Consider the following 19138-nt stretch of genomic DNA (forward strand, 5'->3'; position numbering starts at 1 on the left):
GTATTCCATCATTAATCCTGTATGAAAAATTGCATTGACAAATTGTTCAATTCTACCTGTCCAATTGTTTATACATAAACCATTGACAAATTCTGGGGCCGGGATTGCATCCAGTCACTCCCAGTCTCTTATCTTAAAAAGAATTTTAGAAGTCAGGAGGCTCTTCAGGGCTTTTAGAACCCATGGTGCCTGCTGTGTTTCTCCATCTCATGACTCAGCAGGAGTTTCTCCAATAAAGAAATAAAGCTTTTGCCTGAAGCGCCCTCTCTGCCCATGACAGAAACCCCTCTGAGTACCTGTGACATCCCGGCTCTTTGGCAGCCTGGGGACTCCTGGGATGTTACTGTGGAGCCCCCGTGAGTGCCTGTGACAGATCGGTGCCTTTGCAGGCCAAGGTGCCCTGGGATGTCACCATGGAATGGCTGTGACTGCCTCTGACCACACGGCTCTTGCCATCCCCAGAAACCCTTGGGAGGTCTCCATGGAGCCCCTGTCTCTGTGTGTGACATTCCAGCTCTTGAACAACCTGGAGGCTCTTGGAAAGTCCCCATGGAACCCCTCTGAGGGCCTGTGACAAATCTGATCCTTAGAAGGCAACCATCACCAGGAAACCCTGTTGCTATGGTCAGTTTCCATGGCAACCATCCCCACCCCTGTTGCTATGGTCAGTTTCCATGGCAACCATCCCTAGCCCCTGTTGCTATGGTCAGTTTCCATGGCAACCATCCCCACCCCTGTTGCTATGGTCAGTTTCCATGGCAACCATCCCCAGCCCCTATTGCTATGGTCAGTCCCTGGGCAGCTCCATGGAGACCAACTGCTGGCCCTGCACAGGACACCCCAACACTGCCAGCCTGGGCCTGGCAGCGCTGTCCAAACGCTGCTGGAGCTCAGAGAGCCCTGGAGCTGTGACCCTTCCCTGGGGAGCCTGGGCAGCGCCCCAGCAGCCTCTGGGCAAAAACCTTTTCCTGAGATCCAACCTAAGCCTGCCCCGACTAAGCTGCAGCTGCTCCCTCCACTCCTGTCCCTGGGCACCAGAGTGAAGAGGTTCCCTCAGCCCCAGCCAGGGACCCGCTCCCGAGGCTGCTGCCATGGCCACCAGGGCTGGCACCAGCTGGGATGCTCGGTTTCCACAGGCCGGGGTTCAGGAATGGCATTTCTCAATTTCCTGCTCCCACTCAAACCCCGCAGGCACTCATTGCCCTCCCACCTTCCATTGAAGGAAAAAAGGGAAAGATCTCAGGCTGGGATAAGAACAATGTACTGGGAACAGCAACAAGATAAGGAACAAACAGAAACAGAAAAAATATTAACAACAGAAGGGATAAGAAAAACCAGTTACAGGGAAAACTACATCACCATCAGTTGTATCTTTTTGGCCACGTGTTTCCTCCTGCATGGAAAGGACACCCTTCTCCTCAGGGAAAGACAGAGAGAGAGTCCCTTTCCTGCCCCTGGTAATGACCTGAGGCAGGAGTGAATGTAGTGACAGGGCCATGGCCAGACCCTCATGTTCTTCAATCCCATATCAGGCCATTGGTAGGGGCAGGAAAAGGGACAGGTGTCTTCCCAGCATGGATCACAGGGAACATGGATCACCAGGGCTCTTCCCAACAGGGTCCTCCAATGGGGGATGAAACTGGAGCAGTGCACAAAGCTCTTCCTGCAGCTGGGGAACTTTCAGGGCTTCCCTTACCGGTGGCTCCATTGGTGTTTGGTCAAGTGAGAGCTCTGGGTGAAGCTCTTCCCACACTGGGGACACACGTAGGACCTCTCCCTGGTGTGGATGCGCCAGTGCCTGACAAGGTGGCAGTTGTGCTTGAAGCCCTTGCCACAGTCGGAGCAGAGGAAATGCCTCTCCTCGGTGTGAATCTGCTCATGCCGGAGGAGATGGGAGCTGCTCTGAAACCTCTTCCCACAAGTGGGGCACATGTAGGGCCTCTCCCCAGTGTGGATGTGCTGGTGTGTGACGAGGGTGGAGTTGTGTTTGAAGCCCTTCCTGCAGTCAGGGCAGCGGAAGGGCCTCTCATCCGTGTGAATCCGCTGATGTACAAGGAGATTGCAGCTATTGTGAAACCTCTTCTGACACTTGGGACACTCGTAGGGACTCTCCCCAGTGTGGAAGCGTTGGTGGATGATGAAGTCGGAGCTCCGTCTGAAGCCCTTCCCACACTCCCCACACTTGTAGGGCCTCTCCCCAGTGTGGATGTGTAAGTGCCTGACAAGATGGGATTTGCAGCTGAATCCCTTCCCACACTCCCCACACTCGTAGGGCCATTCCCCGGTGTGGATCATCAGGTGTCGTTTCAGATTGTTGCTCTGCCTGAAGCTCTTCCCACACTCCAAACACTTGTAGGGCTTCTCCCCATCATGATGTTGCTCAGGGACCACCAGCTCTGAGCTCTGGCTGAAGCTCTGCCCACCTTCCTAGCCCAGGGTGGGTCTTTCCTCCTCAGAACACCCTGGGCTGGCCTTGCAGCCCTTCCTCCTCTGGGATCTCCAGGGCTTTTCCTCCCCGTTGGATTCCTGCGATGTGGAGTTGCTCAAAACAGCTTCTTCCATGAGGTTCTGCTGCAGGGATTTGTCCTTCCTGGTCTCCACTATCAGCTCTTGCTCTGGAGGAGGAAGGACAAGGAGAGGATGGGATTTGCCTCCGTGCCACAGGGAAGGGCAAGGAGATCCCCCAAGTGCGTCCCTGGCAGGAGGGCACCGGCAGCGGGGCTGTCCTGCAGCAGGGGGCCGTGCTGGGCTGGGAGATGGAGCAGGAGAGAGGGGGAAAGGGGCACTGACTTCCTCCTCACCTGCTTGGGAGTCCTGAGGCATCTTCCTCTTCCTCGCAACCTTCTTCTCCATCTGGTGAATATTTGGGTACGGGAAATTCTGTTTTGGGAGGAAAACAAGTGATGAGCACAGTGAGTTTTGTACTGGCTTCAAAGCAAACCAGGGGGAGAGTCTAAGCCAGAATGACAATTGAATAAGAAAATTAAGATCAAGGCAATGATAGAGAAACACTGGCTTAATCTGACAGAGTCACGATATACCCTGACACCCCGTTGCTCAGGGTGGTGGTAGCAGGCTGATGAAATGGTGGCTGCAGTCCAGCTGGAGTGATGAACGTGATTCTGTCAAAGCAGTGATCCTGTAGAAGGGTCTGGTCTTCCTCTGCAGGTCCAGTGGTCGTTATGGAGCTCTTGTCCTCTGGGAATCCAGTAGGCAAGGTGGTCGTTGTGTTGCAAGGGTGAGATTATATCCAGGTAGGAATGCTTGGTTCCTCCCCCTGGGCGGAGCATCCCACAATGGGATGATGTAATTTTATCAGTGCTGCAGTGACACTCAATGGCCCATTAACAGAAGATGGCCCCTGGTGGGCGTTATCAGGGCTGAGCCATGGAAGAGATAAAGAACACTGCCCCACCTGTTGATAACAGTTTATGGAGATGGGGACTGAAAACACTTTTGGTTACATCTGACACTGTAACCTGGAACAGTGAGGCAATCCCTGCTCGGGGTGGAGGGTGAACACCACCCCCCTTACCCAAACTGGCTCCGGTGTAAAACCCCCACCCTGGGAAAGCCACGCACACAGGGGACAACGTCACACTTGCCCCGCTTCTAGGGAGATCTCTGACCCTGTCACTCCCTTGCTCTCTCCTCTTTTTCTTTCCATCTCTCTCACTTCACATTTACTGGTCAATAAAATCCACTTTGGATTTGGTCTCCTTAGCACCTGAATTGGGGCAGAGGCATTTCTCTAACAATTTTATTATCCAGATTGCAACATTATTTTACACAGTGAGTTCAGGGCTCTGTTGTCTGACCCCAGGTGCCTTTGACAACAGCATGTTTCTCTCCTCTGAGGAGTTTGTGGCTCTTTCTGGAGGAACTCTTGGAAGCTTGGATGCAGCTTCCTCTGAGTGACTTTTGGGAGAACTTACGAGGAAAATGGCTCTTGTGGGTGGCCAGTGTAAAGAAAATATTTTGTTTTCCTTCTTTGAAAATTCTGTTAAAATCACTGGAGGAAAGGGACCAAATGATACCAGCAAGACTGACAAGGATCATTCACCCCAAAGTGAGGAACACAAGGCTACTTAAATCCTACAAGAAGCCCAGCTCAAGTAGCTAAATTCTCAAATAACTTCTGAATTCACGGGCTTTGGGGGGAGAATCATTATTTTCTTGGTCCCTGTCACCTTTGTGATAGCTACACAGACCTTTCCCTTCCTTTAATAATCTGTATTGGGCCAACTTTCCATGTTTTTGGTTTTTTTTTTTTTTGGAACCTGCCAGCATCTGAGCTGGAGCTGTGCTGGAACTGATGAAATTTGGAATTGCCAGAGAATTGCTTCTGTTGTTTGTCTATTCATGTTTGGGATTTATTTGTGTTTCCATCAGAAATGACTTGTGGGAAAAGCAAATCTTCCTCAAGGCATTTTATGTAGGGTTAACTTTGATTTCTGCTGAGTTTGTTTTGTCCAGTGTCCAGGAGATGCTCAAGGGGTCTCTGGTTTTGGTTTGGCCCTAATTTACTTCTGATTTGTCTTTATCACTTAAAAACACCTGAAAAATGACTAAAAAGAGTATTGACCAGAGATGTCAGAAGTCCCACCATTTAAGAGGTATTTGAGGTGGACTTTACTGTTTGGGAACATATTCTGGAGGATTTGTAGGTTCTTGGGGGATATCTGGTAGTATTCTCCATATCTTTGCACTCCAAAACCCGAAGTGGATTTGTCTGTCACCTAAAGTGACTCAATCCTATCTCAAAATGGCTGGTTCTCACCTCAGTCCCATGCCAAAATTGCTCAATTCCTCAGCCTCCAGGATGAGATGGGGTTGGAAGGAGATCGGGAGAAGTGAGATCCAAATTTGAGGGTGTGGGGTCAGAATTGTGTGGGGCTGGGTGGGTGTGATTTATTTTGATAACAAGTAAAACTATCAGAATTATTAATTTCTGTCCCATTCATTTTCTGTCAGTTCTGATTTGATTTTCAGAGTGCTGCCTTCTCAGCTGATTTTGTTTGTGTCCTCCTGTCCCAGACTGAAAAGCAAGATGTGTTCTTTTTGCCATCTGCATGGCAGTTGTCCTGTGTTAAGTGGGCAGTTTTTCCTTATCTCTTCCACAATCAATCCTCCCTCAGGGGATACAGCTGCTGATAATGAACCATTGAATGTCACAGCATGACTGATAAGAAATGTGGAGAGTTTTGTAGATGAATGGCTTCGTGAGAAAGGACATGACTACGTGCAGTTAGTGAAGCAGTAGCTATAAATTGCACAGTGCAGCAATAGCAGATGTAGCAATAATATCTTATGTCCTTGGGTAAGCTGGTTCCCAACAGTAGAATGTTCAGCAAAAAGATAAATGTAAGGGAAAACAAAGCAAGCTCAGAAAGCTCCAAAGGCGGGGTTGACCTGTTTTTAATACACCAATGATGAGCCTAAGTTTTGCAATATGCATGAGCTTCATTATAACGGGTATAACTGTACATGTGTGCTTGGAATAAACTGAGACTTGTTGACATTATAGAATGGACTTGTCTCCCGTCATTATTTACACAGGGAACGCATAAGAAAGGGGCAGGGTGAATGGGGGGAAGAAGGGAAAATTACAAACCCCCGCACTCCTCCTCGTCCTCATCATCCATTTACTCCTCCTCCTCGTCCTCCTCCTCCTCATCCTCGTCCTCCTTGTCCTCCTTGTCATCCTAGTCCTCCCCCTCCTCCTCCACCTCCTTGTCCTGCTCATCCTTATCCTCCTCCTCCTCAATGTCCTCCTACACATCCTCATTCTCATCCTCTTTATCCTCCTATACCTCCTCCTCCTCCTCGTCTTCCTTGTCCTCCTCCTCCTTGTCCTCCTTGTCCTCCTCGTCCTCCTTGTCCTCCTCATCCTTGTCCTTTTCCTCATCCTTGTCCTCCTCCTCATCCTCCTCCTCCTTATCCTCCGCATCCTTATCCTCCTCATCCTCCTCATTGTCCTCCTCATCCTCATTCTCCTCCTTCTCCTCCTCCTCATCTTCCTCCGCTTCCTCCTCTTCGTCCTCCCCATCCTGCTCATCCTCATCCTCCTCGTCCTTCTCCTCCTGGTCCTCCTCATCCTTGTCCTCCTCCTCTTTATTCTCCTCCTTGTCCTCCTCCTCCTCCTGTTCATCTTCTTTCTCCTCCTCCTCCTCTTCCTCGTCCTCCTTGTCCTCTGCATCTTCATCCTTTTCCTCATCCTCATCCTTCTCCTACTCGTCCTCGTACTCATCCTTCTCCTCCTCCTCCTCCTCATTGTCCTCCTCCTCCTCAACCTCATCATCCTCCTTGTCCTTGTCCTCTCTCTTCCTCCTCCTATTCCTCCTCTTCATGCTTCTCTGCCTCCTCCTCTTCCTTGTTCTCCTCCTCCTCCCCATCTTCCTTATACTTGCCCTAGTCCTTGTCGTCCTCCTCCTCCTCTTCCTCCTCCTGCTCCTCCCCTTTCTCCTCCCCCTCCTCATCCTCGTTGTCATTGTCCTCCTCCTCATCCTCCTCATCATCGTCATTCTTCTCTTCCTCCTCGTCCTCCTCCTCATCCTCCTCCTCCTCCTCGTCCTCCTCCTCATCCTCCTCATCATCCTCCTTGTCATCTGCATCTTCATCCTTTTCCTCATCATTATCCTTCTCCTCCTCGTCCTACACCTCCTTGTCATCGTCCTTGTCCTCCTCCTCGTCCTCCTCATTCTCGTCCTCCTCCTTCTCGTCCTCGTACTCCTCCTCCTCCTCCTCCTCCTCCTCCTCCTCCTCCTCCTCCTCCTCCTCGTCCTTCTCCTACTCATCCTCGTCCTCATCCTCCCCCTCCTTCTCCTCCACCCCCTCCTCTTCCTCCTCCTCTTCCTCCTCCTCCTCCTAGTCAACTTCATTCACGTCCTCGTCCTCCTCCTCCTCATCCTCCTCCTGCTAGTCATCCTCCTCCTCCTAATCCTTATCCTCCTCCTCCTCCTCGTCCTCATCCTCCTCGTCCTCGTCTTCGTCCTCCTCCTCTTCATCCTCGTCCTCCTCCTCCTCATCCTCCTTGTCCTTGTCCTCGTCCTCCTCTTCGTCCTCCTCGTCCTCCTCATCCTCCTCTTGGACCTCGTCCCCAACCTCATCCTCGTCCTCCTCCTCGTCCTCCTCCTCCTCGTTTTCGTCCTCCTCCTCCTCATCATCCTCGTTTTCGTCCTCGTCCTCCACGTCCTCGTCCTCCTCTCGTCCTCCTCCTCCTCCTCCTCCTCTTCGTCCTCCTCCGACTCGTCCTCATGCTCGTCCTCCTCCTCGTCCTCGTTCTCCTCCTCCTCATCCTCCTCGTCCTCCTCCTCCTCGTCCTCCTTCTCCTCCTAATCCTCCTCCTCGTCCTCGTCCTCATCCTCGTCCTCGTCCTCGTCCTCATCCTCGTCCTCGTCCTCGTCCTCGTCCTTGTCCTCGTCCTCCTCCGACTCGTCCTCCACCTCCTCGTCCTCCTCGTCCGCCTCCTCCTCTTCGTCGTCCTCCTTCTGGTCCTCGTCCTGCTCCTCCTCCTCCTCCTCCTCTTCATCCTCCTCCTCGTCCTAGTCCTTGCCCTCGTCCTCCTACTACTCATTCTCCTCCTCCTCAACATCCTCCTCCTCCTCCTCGTCCTCCTCCTCCTCCTCTTTTTCCTCCTCCTCCTCCTCCTCCTAATCCTCGTCCTCGTCCTCCTCCTCATCCTCCTCCTCCTCTATGTCCTCCTCCTCCTGTTCCTCGTCCTCGTCCTCGTCCTCGGCCTCCTCCTCCTCGTCCTCCTCCTCCTCCTCCTCCTCATCCTCCTCCTCGTCCTCCGCCTCCTCAAACTCTTCCTCCTCGTCCTCATCCTCCTCCTACTCCTCCTCCTCCTCCTCCTCGTCCGCGTCCTCGTCCTCCTCCTCCTCCTCCTCCTCCTCCTCCTCCTCTTCGTCCTCCTCCGACTCGTCCTCATGCTCGTCCTCCTCCTCGTCCTCGTTCTCCTCCTCCTCATCCTCCTCGTCCTCCCACTCGTCGTCCTCCTCCTCTTTGTCCTCCTCCTCCTCCTCCTCGTCCTCACCTCGTCCTCGTCCTCCTCCCCTGCCTCCTCCTCCTCCTCCTCCTCCTCCTCTTCCTCCTCCTCCTCCTCCTCCTCCTCCTCCTCCTCTTCCTCCCGCTCCTCCTCCTCATGCTCGTCCTCGACCTCGGTCTCGTCATCCTCGGCTTCCTCGTCCTCCTCGTCCTCCTCCTCCTCGTCCTCCTTCTCCTCCTAATCCTCCTCCTCCTCCTCGTCCTCGTCCTCGTCCTCGTCCTCGTCCTCCTCCGACTCGTCCTCCACCTCCTCGTCCTCCTCGTCTTCCTCCTCCTCTTCCTCGTCCTCCTCCTCCTCCTCCGCCTCCTCCTCTTCGTCCTCCTCCTTCTGGTCCTCGTCCTGCTCCTCCTCCTCCTCCTCCTCTTCATCCTCCTCCTCGTCCTAGTCCTTGTCCTCGTCCTCCTACTACTCATTCTCCTCCTCCTCATCCTCCTCCTCCTCAACATCCTCCTCCTCCTCCTCGTCCTCCTCCTCCTCCTCTTTTTCCTCCTCCTCCTCCTCCTCCTAATCCTCGTCCTCGTCCTCCTCCTCATCCTCCTCCTCCTCTATGTCCTCCTCCTCCTGTTCCTCGTCCTCGTCCTCGTCCTCGGCCTCCTCCTCCTCGTCCTCCTCCTCCTCCTCCTCCTCATCCTCCTCCTCGTCCTCCGCCTCCTCAAACTCTTCCTCCTCGTCCTCGTCCTCCTCCTCCTCGTCCTCCTCCTCCTCCTCCTCGTCCTCCTCCTCATCCTCGTCCTCCTCCTCCTCGTCCTCCTCCTCGTCCTCGTCCTCCTTTTCCTCCTCCTTGTCCTCCTCCTCCTCATCCTTGTCCTCCTCCTCCTCGTCCTCCTCCTCGTCCTCCTCCTCCTCGTCCTCCTCCTCCTCCTTGTCCTCCTCCTCCTCCTCCTCGTCCTACTCCTCCTCCTCGTCCTCCTCCCCTGTAGTAGATAGGGACAGGCGAACGGAAGATTTCGGGATGTGACGGAAAGAAAGACCCCTTCCCCCTCTCACCCTGCAACATGTTATCCATTACCCCAAAGAATGTAACCACACCTAACCCAGTAGTTTTCCACTCCTGACTAACCCTAGAGACCCTACCAACCCTCCCTGACGTAGCAGAGTCCCCCAAGACTATTTAAACCCATGAGATAAGATAATAAACGCTTTCGACCGTCCACCACATTGGTGTCCAGCGCGTGTTGTTAGCCCGAGTGGCCCAGGGGAGACTGGGCTGCTGTGCTGTTCCTTGAAACCAGGTCGCCTTGCCTTCCCCTGAAGGCAACATAACTGGTGCCGAAGCCCGGGAATAATTCGCTCGGGTAGCGGGTGTCGCCTGGACAAGAGCAGCGGCCAGACCGGTGAGACCATGTTCTCGGCGAGGGAGACGTCCCAGGACCCGCGATCGTCATGGACGCCATCGCCAGGGTCGTAAGTGAGGTTCGTTAGCAATGGGGAATTGAGTGTAAGCTCAAAGACTTTTATCTTGCTATAGCAAGGCTGCTTGAGCTTGGGGCAATTGAACGCCTTGTGGATGTTTTGCATCCAGAAATATGGGAAAAATGCACAGCTGCGCTGGCCGAGGACACGAAATCCTCAAGCAGCGGCAAATGCCTTAAGGCGTGGGGAAAAGTAGAGAAAGCCCTGCGCAGAGCAATAGAAGAGCAAGAGACATGGAGCGCAGCGCGTACGTGTTTATTGGTTACACCCAAGCTAGGGGTAGGAGCAGCAACGCAAACTACCCCTGAGGATGATCCGCCCGGGAGTGGGGATCCGGGGGGGCCCGGCGCGTCACCCCCCTCCCCGGGCCGGGGCCCGGGGCCCCCCGTGGAAACCTCCCAAAAATCCGTGGCTTCCCCATCCGCCCCGCCACCGCCGGTCGGTGATCCGGTACCGGAGGTGCAGCGGCATGCAGAGTTCTGTCGGCGGGGACTGGCGGGGGAAGCCAGAGGCGCGGGAGCCGCGGCTCGGGAGGGGATCCTGCCCACGCCGCCTCCATACGCCTTTGAAAATGGCGCCGGCAGCCAAGGGGAGGGGCAGGGCGCGGGTAGTCTCGGCACGAAGAGCCCAGAGGCGCGGAGTTTCGCTAATGCGCATGTGCGGGAGAAAGAGGAGGAGAGTGGCAGAGGGCTCGGAGCCTATCGGCAGCCACGCCTGACGCCGCCACCATGTAAGGGAGAAACCCACCCCTGCAGGAGGCAGGGCGAGCCCGGGGGGCGGCAGCGGCGCCACCCCCGGGGGGAGGAGCAGGGTCGGAGCCGCGCAAAACGGCACCGAGCCCCGGAAGTGCGCTGGCATTCGACTTCCGACTCGGAGTCCGGCAGCAGCTCCGGCAGCTCGGAAGAACTGTCGGGAGCCAGCTGGGACTCTGAGACGAAGAGAATAGAGCCAATGCAATTTAAAACAAAACCAAGTAAAGCTTTAAGCTGCACCGAAAAGCAGCCACAATACGAACCAGCCCAGTTTACCGACTGGGGAGAAATAAAAATAGCCTGTGCCGAATGGTCCCCAGCGGCCACCGTACAAGCCTTCCCAGTGAGGATCACCGGCCCGGAAGGGAACCAGCAGAGGGTATATGCCCCGGTAAACCCAAAAGATGTACAATCAATTGTCAAAGCCATTGCAGAAAAAGGAATCAATTCGGCCATGGTCTCCACATTAATCGATGGTCTTTTTAGTAATGACGACCTGCTTCCCTTTGATATTGAGCGAATAGGTCGCATGATACTTGATGGTGCGGGAATGATTGTGTTTAGACAAGAATGGGAGGATAATTGTATAAAGCTATTAGCCCAAGCATCTGGCGCGAGGCAGCCACTACACAGATCGACTTTATCCAGGCTTATGGGAAAGCACGATGATATGATCACGCCTCAGCAACAAGCCATGCAGATGCGGGCTGAGGAGGTCAGGGCGACCACTCGGGCTGCCAGGGAGGCTATTCGTGCAGCCTCCCGGGTCATAGCCAAGCCGTCGCCGTGGTCCACCGTGAGGCAGGCAGAGAGTGAAAGCTTCACACAGTTCGTAGATCGCCTGCAGGCAGCAATAGACTCCTCTACCCTGCCGGCAGAGGCAAAGGGCCCCGTGGTATCTGACTGCTTGCGCCAGCAGTGCAACTCTGTCACCAAAGATATCTTACGTTCCCTGCCAGCCGGAGCCAGCCTGGCTGACATGATCAGACATGTAGTGAGGGAAGAACACCTGACACCCATTCAGGCAGCCGTCCACACCCTGACCAGTGCCATGGCGTGTTTCAAGTGTGGTGAGGCAGGTCACATCGCGGTGAGCTGTCCCCAGCCGGCACGGCAGCCCGCCGCAGCGCCTCCACCCCAAGCACGCCCGAGAGGAGCCTGTTGGAGCTGCGGGAGGAAAGGACATCTAGCCAAGGAATGCAGGTCCCGGCCCCAGGGAAACGGGAGAGGGAGGGGGCGTGCGGGCTGCACCCAGCCTCCTCCCGCCGCGAATGCAAGGCAGCCCATCTATGCCAACCCCCAGTGGGACGGGGCGCCCTTATACCCCATACCCACACAGGAGGCAGCCAGCTTGGTACCCTCGCCAGCGAATTTCGCAACACAGCCTGCGGTACCTTTGTACCCACTACCGCCGCAAGCAGCGCCCGTGCCGCAGGGTCAGCAGGGGACGCCCCAGAACGGGACCCCTGGGTGGCCCTGGCCATGAAAATAGGGAAGGAGCCACCGAAGGTGTGGGGGACGTGCCGCCTTTATGGCAGTCAGGACCCCCATGTCATAGGGCTTCAGTTTTGGGCAGACACAGGAGCAGACTGCTCGATTTTTCCCCAAGCACTGTGGCCCCGACACTGGCAATGCAAAGAAGTCCCCCCAGTGAACAGAGTGAGAGGGCCGTCCCGGACTTAAAAATCACCAGACCCCGTATGGGTCGAGCAGTGGCCCCTGTCAAAGCCTCGAATGGCAGCCTTGCTGGAACTGGTTGACCTCGAGCTGCAAAAGGGTCACATAGAACCCTCCACCAGCCTGTGGAACACCCCTGTGTTTGTATGCTAGAAGCTACCTTTCTAACCCTAAACAAAACCAAACCGAACCTGACTAACTCCTGTTGGCTTTGTTATGATGTTAAACCCCCTTTCTACGAAGGCATTGCTTTAGACACCCCCTTCAGTTACTCCACAGCCAGTGCCCCCCACCAGTGCAGATGGGACACTCCCCGCAGAGGAATCACCCTGAGTCAAATCACAGGACAAGGCAAATGTTTTGATAATGCAACTTTAGCAAAGCAGAAAGGCAACTTCTGCACTAAAGTTGTCAAGCCCAACAGAAAGACCAATAAATGAGTGGTCCCATCCGCATCTGGGATGTGGGTTTGCCAGCGATCCGGAGTGAGTCCTTGTGTGTTCCTTGCCAAATTTAATGACTCTATTGACTTCTGCGTCCAAGTTCTGATTGTTCCTAGGGTCCTGTACCACTCAGATGAAGAAGTGTACCACCTTTTCGAAGAACCTGACAGACTCCACAAAAGAGAAATAATCACAGGTATAACTATCGCAATGCTGCTCGGCCTGGGAGCAGCTGGTACAGCCACGAGTGTCTCAGCCATCGCAACCCAACAGCACGGACTCTCTCAGCTACAAATGACCATCAATGAAGACCTGCAGAGGATCGAGAAATCCATCTCCTATCTAGAAAAATCAGTCTCTTCGCTTTCAGAAGTAGTTTTACAGAATAGGCGAGGACTGGACCTCTTGTTCATGCAACAAGGAGGGCTGTGTGCAGCTTTGAAAGGGGAATGCTGCTTTTATGCAGATCATACGGGAGTCGTTAAAGACTCCATGGCAGAACTCCGAGATAGACTGGCTCAAAGAAAGAGAGACAAGGAAACCCAGCAGAGCTGGTTCGAATCCTGGTTCAATCAATCACCTTGGCTCACCACTTTAATTTCTGCCCTGGTAGGTCCACTGGCAATACTGCTTTTAGCTGTTACCATAGGACCATGCCTGCTGAACAAGCTAGTCTCATTTGTTCAGGCCCGTCTAGAACGGGCAAACATTCTGTTTGTAGGCCAGCAACAAATGCTGTGAACCAAAAACTGCGAATACAATCAGCTGCAAAAGCCTTCAAAACTCACCTTGCGAGATTTACTCAGGTTTACCAAAAACCCTTTTTTCCTTACCAAGTTACAAGTTTGTGCCTCACTCCAGTGCCTATATCTACGACTACCTCATGTTACTTATGAAAAGGAGGGGGGAGATGTAGTAGATAGGGACAGGCGAACGGAAGATTTCGGGATGTGACGGAAAGAAAGACCCCTTCCCCCTCTCACCCTGCAACATGTTATCCATTACCCCAAAGAATGTAACCACACCTAACCCAGTAGTTTTCCACTCCTGACTAACCCTAGAGACCCTACCAACCCCCCCTGACGTAGCAGAGTCCCCCAAGACTATTTAAACCCATGAGATAAGATAATAAACGCTTTCGACCGTCCACCACATTGGTGTCCAGCGCGTGTTGTTAGCCCGAGCGGCCCAGGGGAGACTGGGCTGCCGTGCGGTTCCTTGAAACCAGGTCGCCTTGCCTTCCCCTGAAGGCAACACTCCCCCTCCTCCTCGTCCTCCTCCTCCTCGTCCTCATCCTCGTCCTCGTCCTCCTTTTCCTCCTCCTCGTCCTCCCCCTCCTCGTCCTCCTCCTCCTCATCCTCCTCCTCCTCATCCTCCTCGTCCTCATCCTCCTCCTCGTCCTCCTCCTCCTCGTCCTCGTCCTCCTCCTCCTCCTCGTCCTCCTCCTCCTCGTCCTCCTCCTCCTCATCCTCCTCGTCCTCCTCCTCGTCCTCCTCCTCCTCCTCCTCATCCTCTTCCTCCTCCTCGTCTTCGTCCTCCTCGTCATCCTTGTCCTCCTCATTCTCCTCCTCCTCCTCCTCATCCTCTTCCTCCTCCTCATCTTCGTCCTCCTCGTCATCCTTGTCCTCCTCATTCTCCTCCTCGTCCTCCTCCTCCTCAAAATCTTCGTCCTCGTCCTCGTCCTCGTCCTCCTCGTCCTCCTCCTCCTCGTCCTCCTCCTCCTCGTCCTCGTCCTCCTCGTCCTCCTCCTCCTCTTTGTCCTCCTCCTCCTCCTCCTCCTCCTCCTCCTCGTATTCGTCCTCCTCCTCCTCGTCCTCATCCTCCTCGTCCTCCTCCTCCTCCTCCTCCTCCTCCTCCTCCTCCTCCTCCTCCTCCTCGTATTCGTCCTCCTCCTCGTCCTCCTCCTCCTCCTCCTCATCCTCCTCCTCGTCCTCCTCCTCCTCTTCCTCCTCGTCCTCCTCCTCCTCGTCCTCATCCTCCTCGTCCTCCTCCTCCTCCTCATCCTCCTCCTCGTCCTCCTCCTCCTCCTCTTCAGCCTCCTCCTCCTCCTCGATCCCTCGTCCTCCTTCTCCTCCTCCTCCTGCTCCTCCTGCTCCTCGTCCTCGTCCTCGTCCTTGTCCTGCTCCTCCTCGTCCTCCTTTTCTTCCTCGTCCTCCTCGTCCTCCTCATCATCCTCCTCGTCCTCCTCCTCCTCGTCTTCGTCATCATCGTCCTCCTCGTCCTCCTCGTCTTCGTCCTCCTCCTCCTCGTCCTCCTCCTCATCCTCCTCCTCTTCCTCCCCCTCCTCCTCGTCCTCCTCCTCGTCCTCCTCCTCTTTGTCCTCCTCCTCCTCGTCCTCGTCCTCCTCCTCCTCCTCCTCGTCCTCCTCCTCATCCTCCTCCTCCTCTTTGTCCTCCTCCTCCTCCTCCTCGTCCTCCTACTCATCCTCATCCTCCTCCTCCTCGTCCGCCTCCTCCTCGTCCTCCTCCTAGTCCTCGTCCTCCTTTTCCTCCTCCTCGTCCTCCTCCTCGTCCTCGTCCTCCTTTTCTTCCTCCTCGTCCTCCTCCTCCTCATCCTCGTCCTCCTCGTCCCCCTCCTACTCCTCGTCCTCCTCCTCCTCGTCCTCCTCCTCCTCCTCGTCCTCCTCCTCATCCTCGTCCTCCTCCACTTCAGCCTCCCCCTCCTCGTCCTCCTCGTCCTCGTCCTCCTCCTCCTCCTCCTGCTCCCCGTCCTCATCCTCCTCCTCGTCCTCCTCCTCCTCTTCCTCCTCGTCCTCCTCCTCCTCGTCCTCCTCCTCCTCGTCCTCCTCATCCTCGTCCTCCTCCTCCTCGTCTTCATCCTCCTCCTCCTCCTACTCCTCCTCCTCCTGCTCCTCCTGCTCCTCTTCCTCGTCCTCGTCCTCGTCCTGCTCCTCCTCATCCTCCTCCTCCTCCTCGTCCTCCTTGTCCTCCTCATCCTCCTCCTCATCCTCCTCCTCCTCGTCTTCGTCGTCGTCCTCCTCCTCCTCGTCTTCGTCCTCCTTTTCCTCCTCCTCGTCCTCCTCCTCCTCGTCCTCCTCCTCATCCGCCTCCTCTTCGTCCTCCTCCTCCTCGTCCTCCTCCTCGTCCTCCTCCTCTTTGTCCTCCTCCTCCTCGTCCTCGTCCTCCTCCTCCTCGTCCTCGTCCTCCTCCTCCTCGTCCTCCTCCTCGTCCTCCTCCTCCTCTTTGTCCTCCTCCTCCTCCTCCTCGTCCTCCTCCTCCTCGTCCTCGTCCTCCTCCTCCTCGTCCTCCTCCTCGTCCTCCTACTCCGCCTCCTTTTCCTCCTCCTCGCCCTCCTCCTCCTCATCCTCATCCTCCTCGTCCTCGTCCTCCTCCTCGTCCTCCGCCTCCTCGTCCTCCTCCTCCTCATCCTCCTCCTCGTCCTCCTCCTCCTCGTCCTCCTCCTCTTCCTCGTCCTCCACCTCCTGCTCCTTTTTGTCCTCCTCCTGGTCCTCCTCCTCCTCTTTGTCCTCCTCCTCCTCCTCCTCGTCCTCCTCCTCCTCGTCTTCGTCCTCCTCCTCCTCCTCGTTTTCCTCCTCCTCGTCCTCCTCCTCCACATCCTCGTCCTCCTCGTCCTCCTCCTCGCCCTCCTCCTCCTCGTCCTCGTCCTCCTTTTCCTCCTCCTCGTCCTCCTCCTCCTCGTCCTCCTCCTCCTCGTCTTCGTCCTCCTCCTCCTCCTCCTCCTCCTCCTCCTCGTGCTCCTCCTCCTCGTCCTCGTCCTCCTCCTCCTCCTCCTCATCCTCCTCCTCGTCCTCCTCATCCTCGTCCTCCTCCTCCTCGTCTTCATCCTCTGAAGAGAGCCTGACAGAGGAATGGTTGAACGACAAGGGACACGACACTGTAAAATTAATCCAAACAGGGAGGGCTACGTGACTGCTGCAAAGTTCGCATGGCCCTGAAGAATAGATGATGTGCAGAAAGCAGGATATTGAAATTGCTTAGTATGTAGAAGTAGATAGAGAAGAACAAAGGGGGTACTAAGCTGTTCTAACTGCAAGGCCAGCTGGACAGGCATGTATCGATCATAACGATACTTTTAAGATAATAGTACAAGTCACATAGCAACCAATCATGAGCTTGGCTTTTGCAATATGTATGAGCTAATTAACGAACATATATAAACTATGTAATCCGTTACAATAAACTGAGACTTGATGATCATGATATCATGAGTCTTGTCTCCCGCGGCATTTTCCTCTAACAGGGGACGGGGCAGAAACGCTGCCCCGGGACTGGGGTCTCCCCCTGCCTCTGGGGCCCAGCCCCTGCTGGGAGCGCCTTGGGCAGGGCACGGGGCTGCTGCTGGGCCAGGGGGACAGGCCGTGCCCCCTGTCCCCTGCTGCTGGGCCAGGGGGACAGGCCGTGCCCCCTGTCCCCTGCTGCTGGGCCAGGGAGACAGGCCGTGCCCCCTGTCCCCTGCTGCTGGGCCAGGGGGACAGGCCGTGCCCCCTGCCAGCTGCCCAGGCCCCTCTGATGCCTGTCCCTCGTCCCTGTGGCTTCTGTCCCCACCACTCCCCACCACCTTCACTCCCTCTGTCAAAGCCCCACTCAACCCCTTCACAGTGACCTCTGGAAAGAAAGAATGAATGAAGGAAAGGAAGTGTTGTCTGTTCACCCTGGCTGGATGTCAGGCACCCACCAAAGCTGCTCTCTCACTCCCCTCCAGAGATGGACAGGAGGGAGAAAACAGAATGAAGGCTTCATGGGTTGAGCTAAGGACTGCGACAGATCACTCAGCAAATGCCATCATGGGCAAACCATTTTCAAAATTGGAGATATTAATGGAATTTTTGCTATCTGGATCAGGGCAGGATAGTGAGAAGTAAAACAAAGCTTTAAAAACACCTTCTGCCCTTTCCTCCCTCCTTCCCATCTCTACCTCCCCCCGCAGTGGGTGCAGGGAGACAGGGAATGGGGGCTCTGGTCAGTTCATCCCCTGTTGTTTCTCCTGCTGCTCGGGGAGAGGAGTCATTCCCCTGCTGTGCCAGGGGTCCCTCCTGGAGACACTTCTCCATGAACTTCTCCACGGTGAGTTCATCCCACGGACAGCAGTTCTTCTCTGCTGCAGCGTGGCTCACTCCTCCATGGGCTCACAAGTCCTGGCAGGGCCCTGCTCCAGCGTGGGCTCCTCTCCAGGGGTTTGCAGGTCCCTGCCAGGTCCCTGCTCCAGCACAGGTTTCTCATGGGGTCACAGCCTCCGCTCAGGCATCCCCCTGCTCCAGCACGGGCTCCTCCAGGCGCTGCAGGTGCATCTCTGCCCTCCGTGCCCTCCATGGGCTGCAGGGCCCAGCTGCCTCCCCAGGGACTGACCAGGGAATCTCAGGGCAATCAGCTCCAGCAGCTGGAGCAGCTCCTGCCCCTCCTGCCCTGCCCTGCCCTGGGGGTGTGCAGAGCTGTTCCCCTCACAGGTCCTCACCCTGTTCCTCCCTGCTCACAGCCACAATTCCAGGATCACCCATTTCCTTAAATCTCTTATTCCAAAGGTGTTACCACCATTTCTAACTGGGCCAGCCTTGTCCAGCAGCCAGTCTGTCCTGGAGCCAGCTGGAATTGACTCTGTGGGACATGGAGGAACAGCTGCTCTCACAGAAGCTGCTCCTAGATCCCCTGCCTTACCAAAACCTGGCCATGCAAACCTGGTATAAGTATGGTAGGGTTTTTATTACCACTATTAATTCTTATTATTTCTATTCTCTCAATTTTTTGCTATTAATGGTACAGTTGTTATTATTATTACTAGTATTTTTAGTCTTTTGGACTCTATATTAATAGTGGCTAGATTAGAACTGGAAACAAAGGTACTTCATTGCAAGTAGCGGTTAGAGTTTTGTCAGCCTCTTGCCCTGCCCTGTTCTCTGTCATTGCTGTGTGTGAAGCTGCTGCTGCCAGGCCTCCCTATTTCCCTGATCTGAGAAATTCCATGGCATTGCTCACATGTCAGAGAGGGCTTATTCCATTCAAACACATGCTCTTAGCTCTTCGAGTCCCATTGTTGGAAGCTTGTTTTCTAACATTGTTGACTTTCTCAGCTTCTGTTAATATTTGTGATTTTGTAACAAAATGTTCTTGGATGTGATTGTGCAAGATTCTCTAATCAGCTTCCAGTTTGCTCTTGGGTTTCTTACCGGTGTGTCCAAGCTGAAGGCAGCATTTTGGGTGGGAGGCTTCAGCGGGAGCTGGGATTGCCTCGGCAGCAGCTGGTTTTGCAATGTGAGCAGCGCTGACAGAGATTCCGTGCGCTGAATATTCCGCCTGGTTGGAGGCGCAGTGCCCGGCTGGAGGGAGCCGCGCCGGGCGCTGCGGGTTGTGCCGGGCCGGGCAGCGGCCGCAGCCCCGGCAGGGCCCGGCCGTGGACACGGAGCCTTTGCTGGGCAGGGCTCGGCCCTGCGGCGCCGGGCGGGCGGTGCCGCTCCCGCCGGGAGCCTGCGGGAGCCGGGACAGCGAGAGAGCCCGGGCCGAGCATCAGCCCCGGGGCACGGCCCGGGAGGGGGCACAGCCCGGGGGTCCCGCAGAGCCTCCCTGCTCCAGAGCCGCGCCTGCCGCAGCGGGGCAGCTGCGGCACCTGCGGGGCACGGAGGAGCCGCAGGCGGCGTTCCGAGCGCTCCTTCGGGGCAGGATTTTGTCCCGCTGCGGGGAATTCCCGCGGGCCGGGCGGGCCGGGGCCGCTGCCGAGCGCCGCCGCCTTTCCCGGGAGCCGCCGGGCAGAGCTCTCTGCTCGGGGCTGGGAAAAACACCTTCACTGCCCTGGGAACATTTAAAAAGTTTAATACAGGACAAGAGGAGACAAGGCCATAGAGCAAAGGTTGTTAG

The 19138-nt window shown here is 55.6% G+C and overlaps 1 protein-coding gene across 1 annotated transcript in view; it reads right to left on the reverse strand.

The window, feature by feature from the left end:
• The window catches only part of LOC144248742 (uncharacterized), a 162039-nt gene that overhangs the window by 968 nt on the left and 141933 nt on the right, over positions 1 to 19138 (reverse strand). The window contains exon 5 of the mRNA XM_077790736.1: positions 1765 to 2423. Coding sequence (XP_077646862.1) covers positions 1765 to 2423 — 659 coding nt within the window. The remainder of the gene's footprint in view (positions 1 to 1764; positions 2424 to 19138) is intronic.

This window comes from Lonchura striata, unplaced genomic scaffold, assembly GCF_046129695.1.
Source record: "Lonchura striata isolate bLonStr1 unplaced genomic scaffold, bLonStr1.mat Scaffold_82, whole genome shotgun sequence".
Taxonomy (NCBI): domain Eukaryota; kingdom Metazoa; phylum Chordata; class Aves; order Passeriformes; family Estrildidae; genus Lonchura; species Lonchura striata.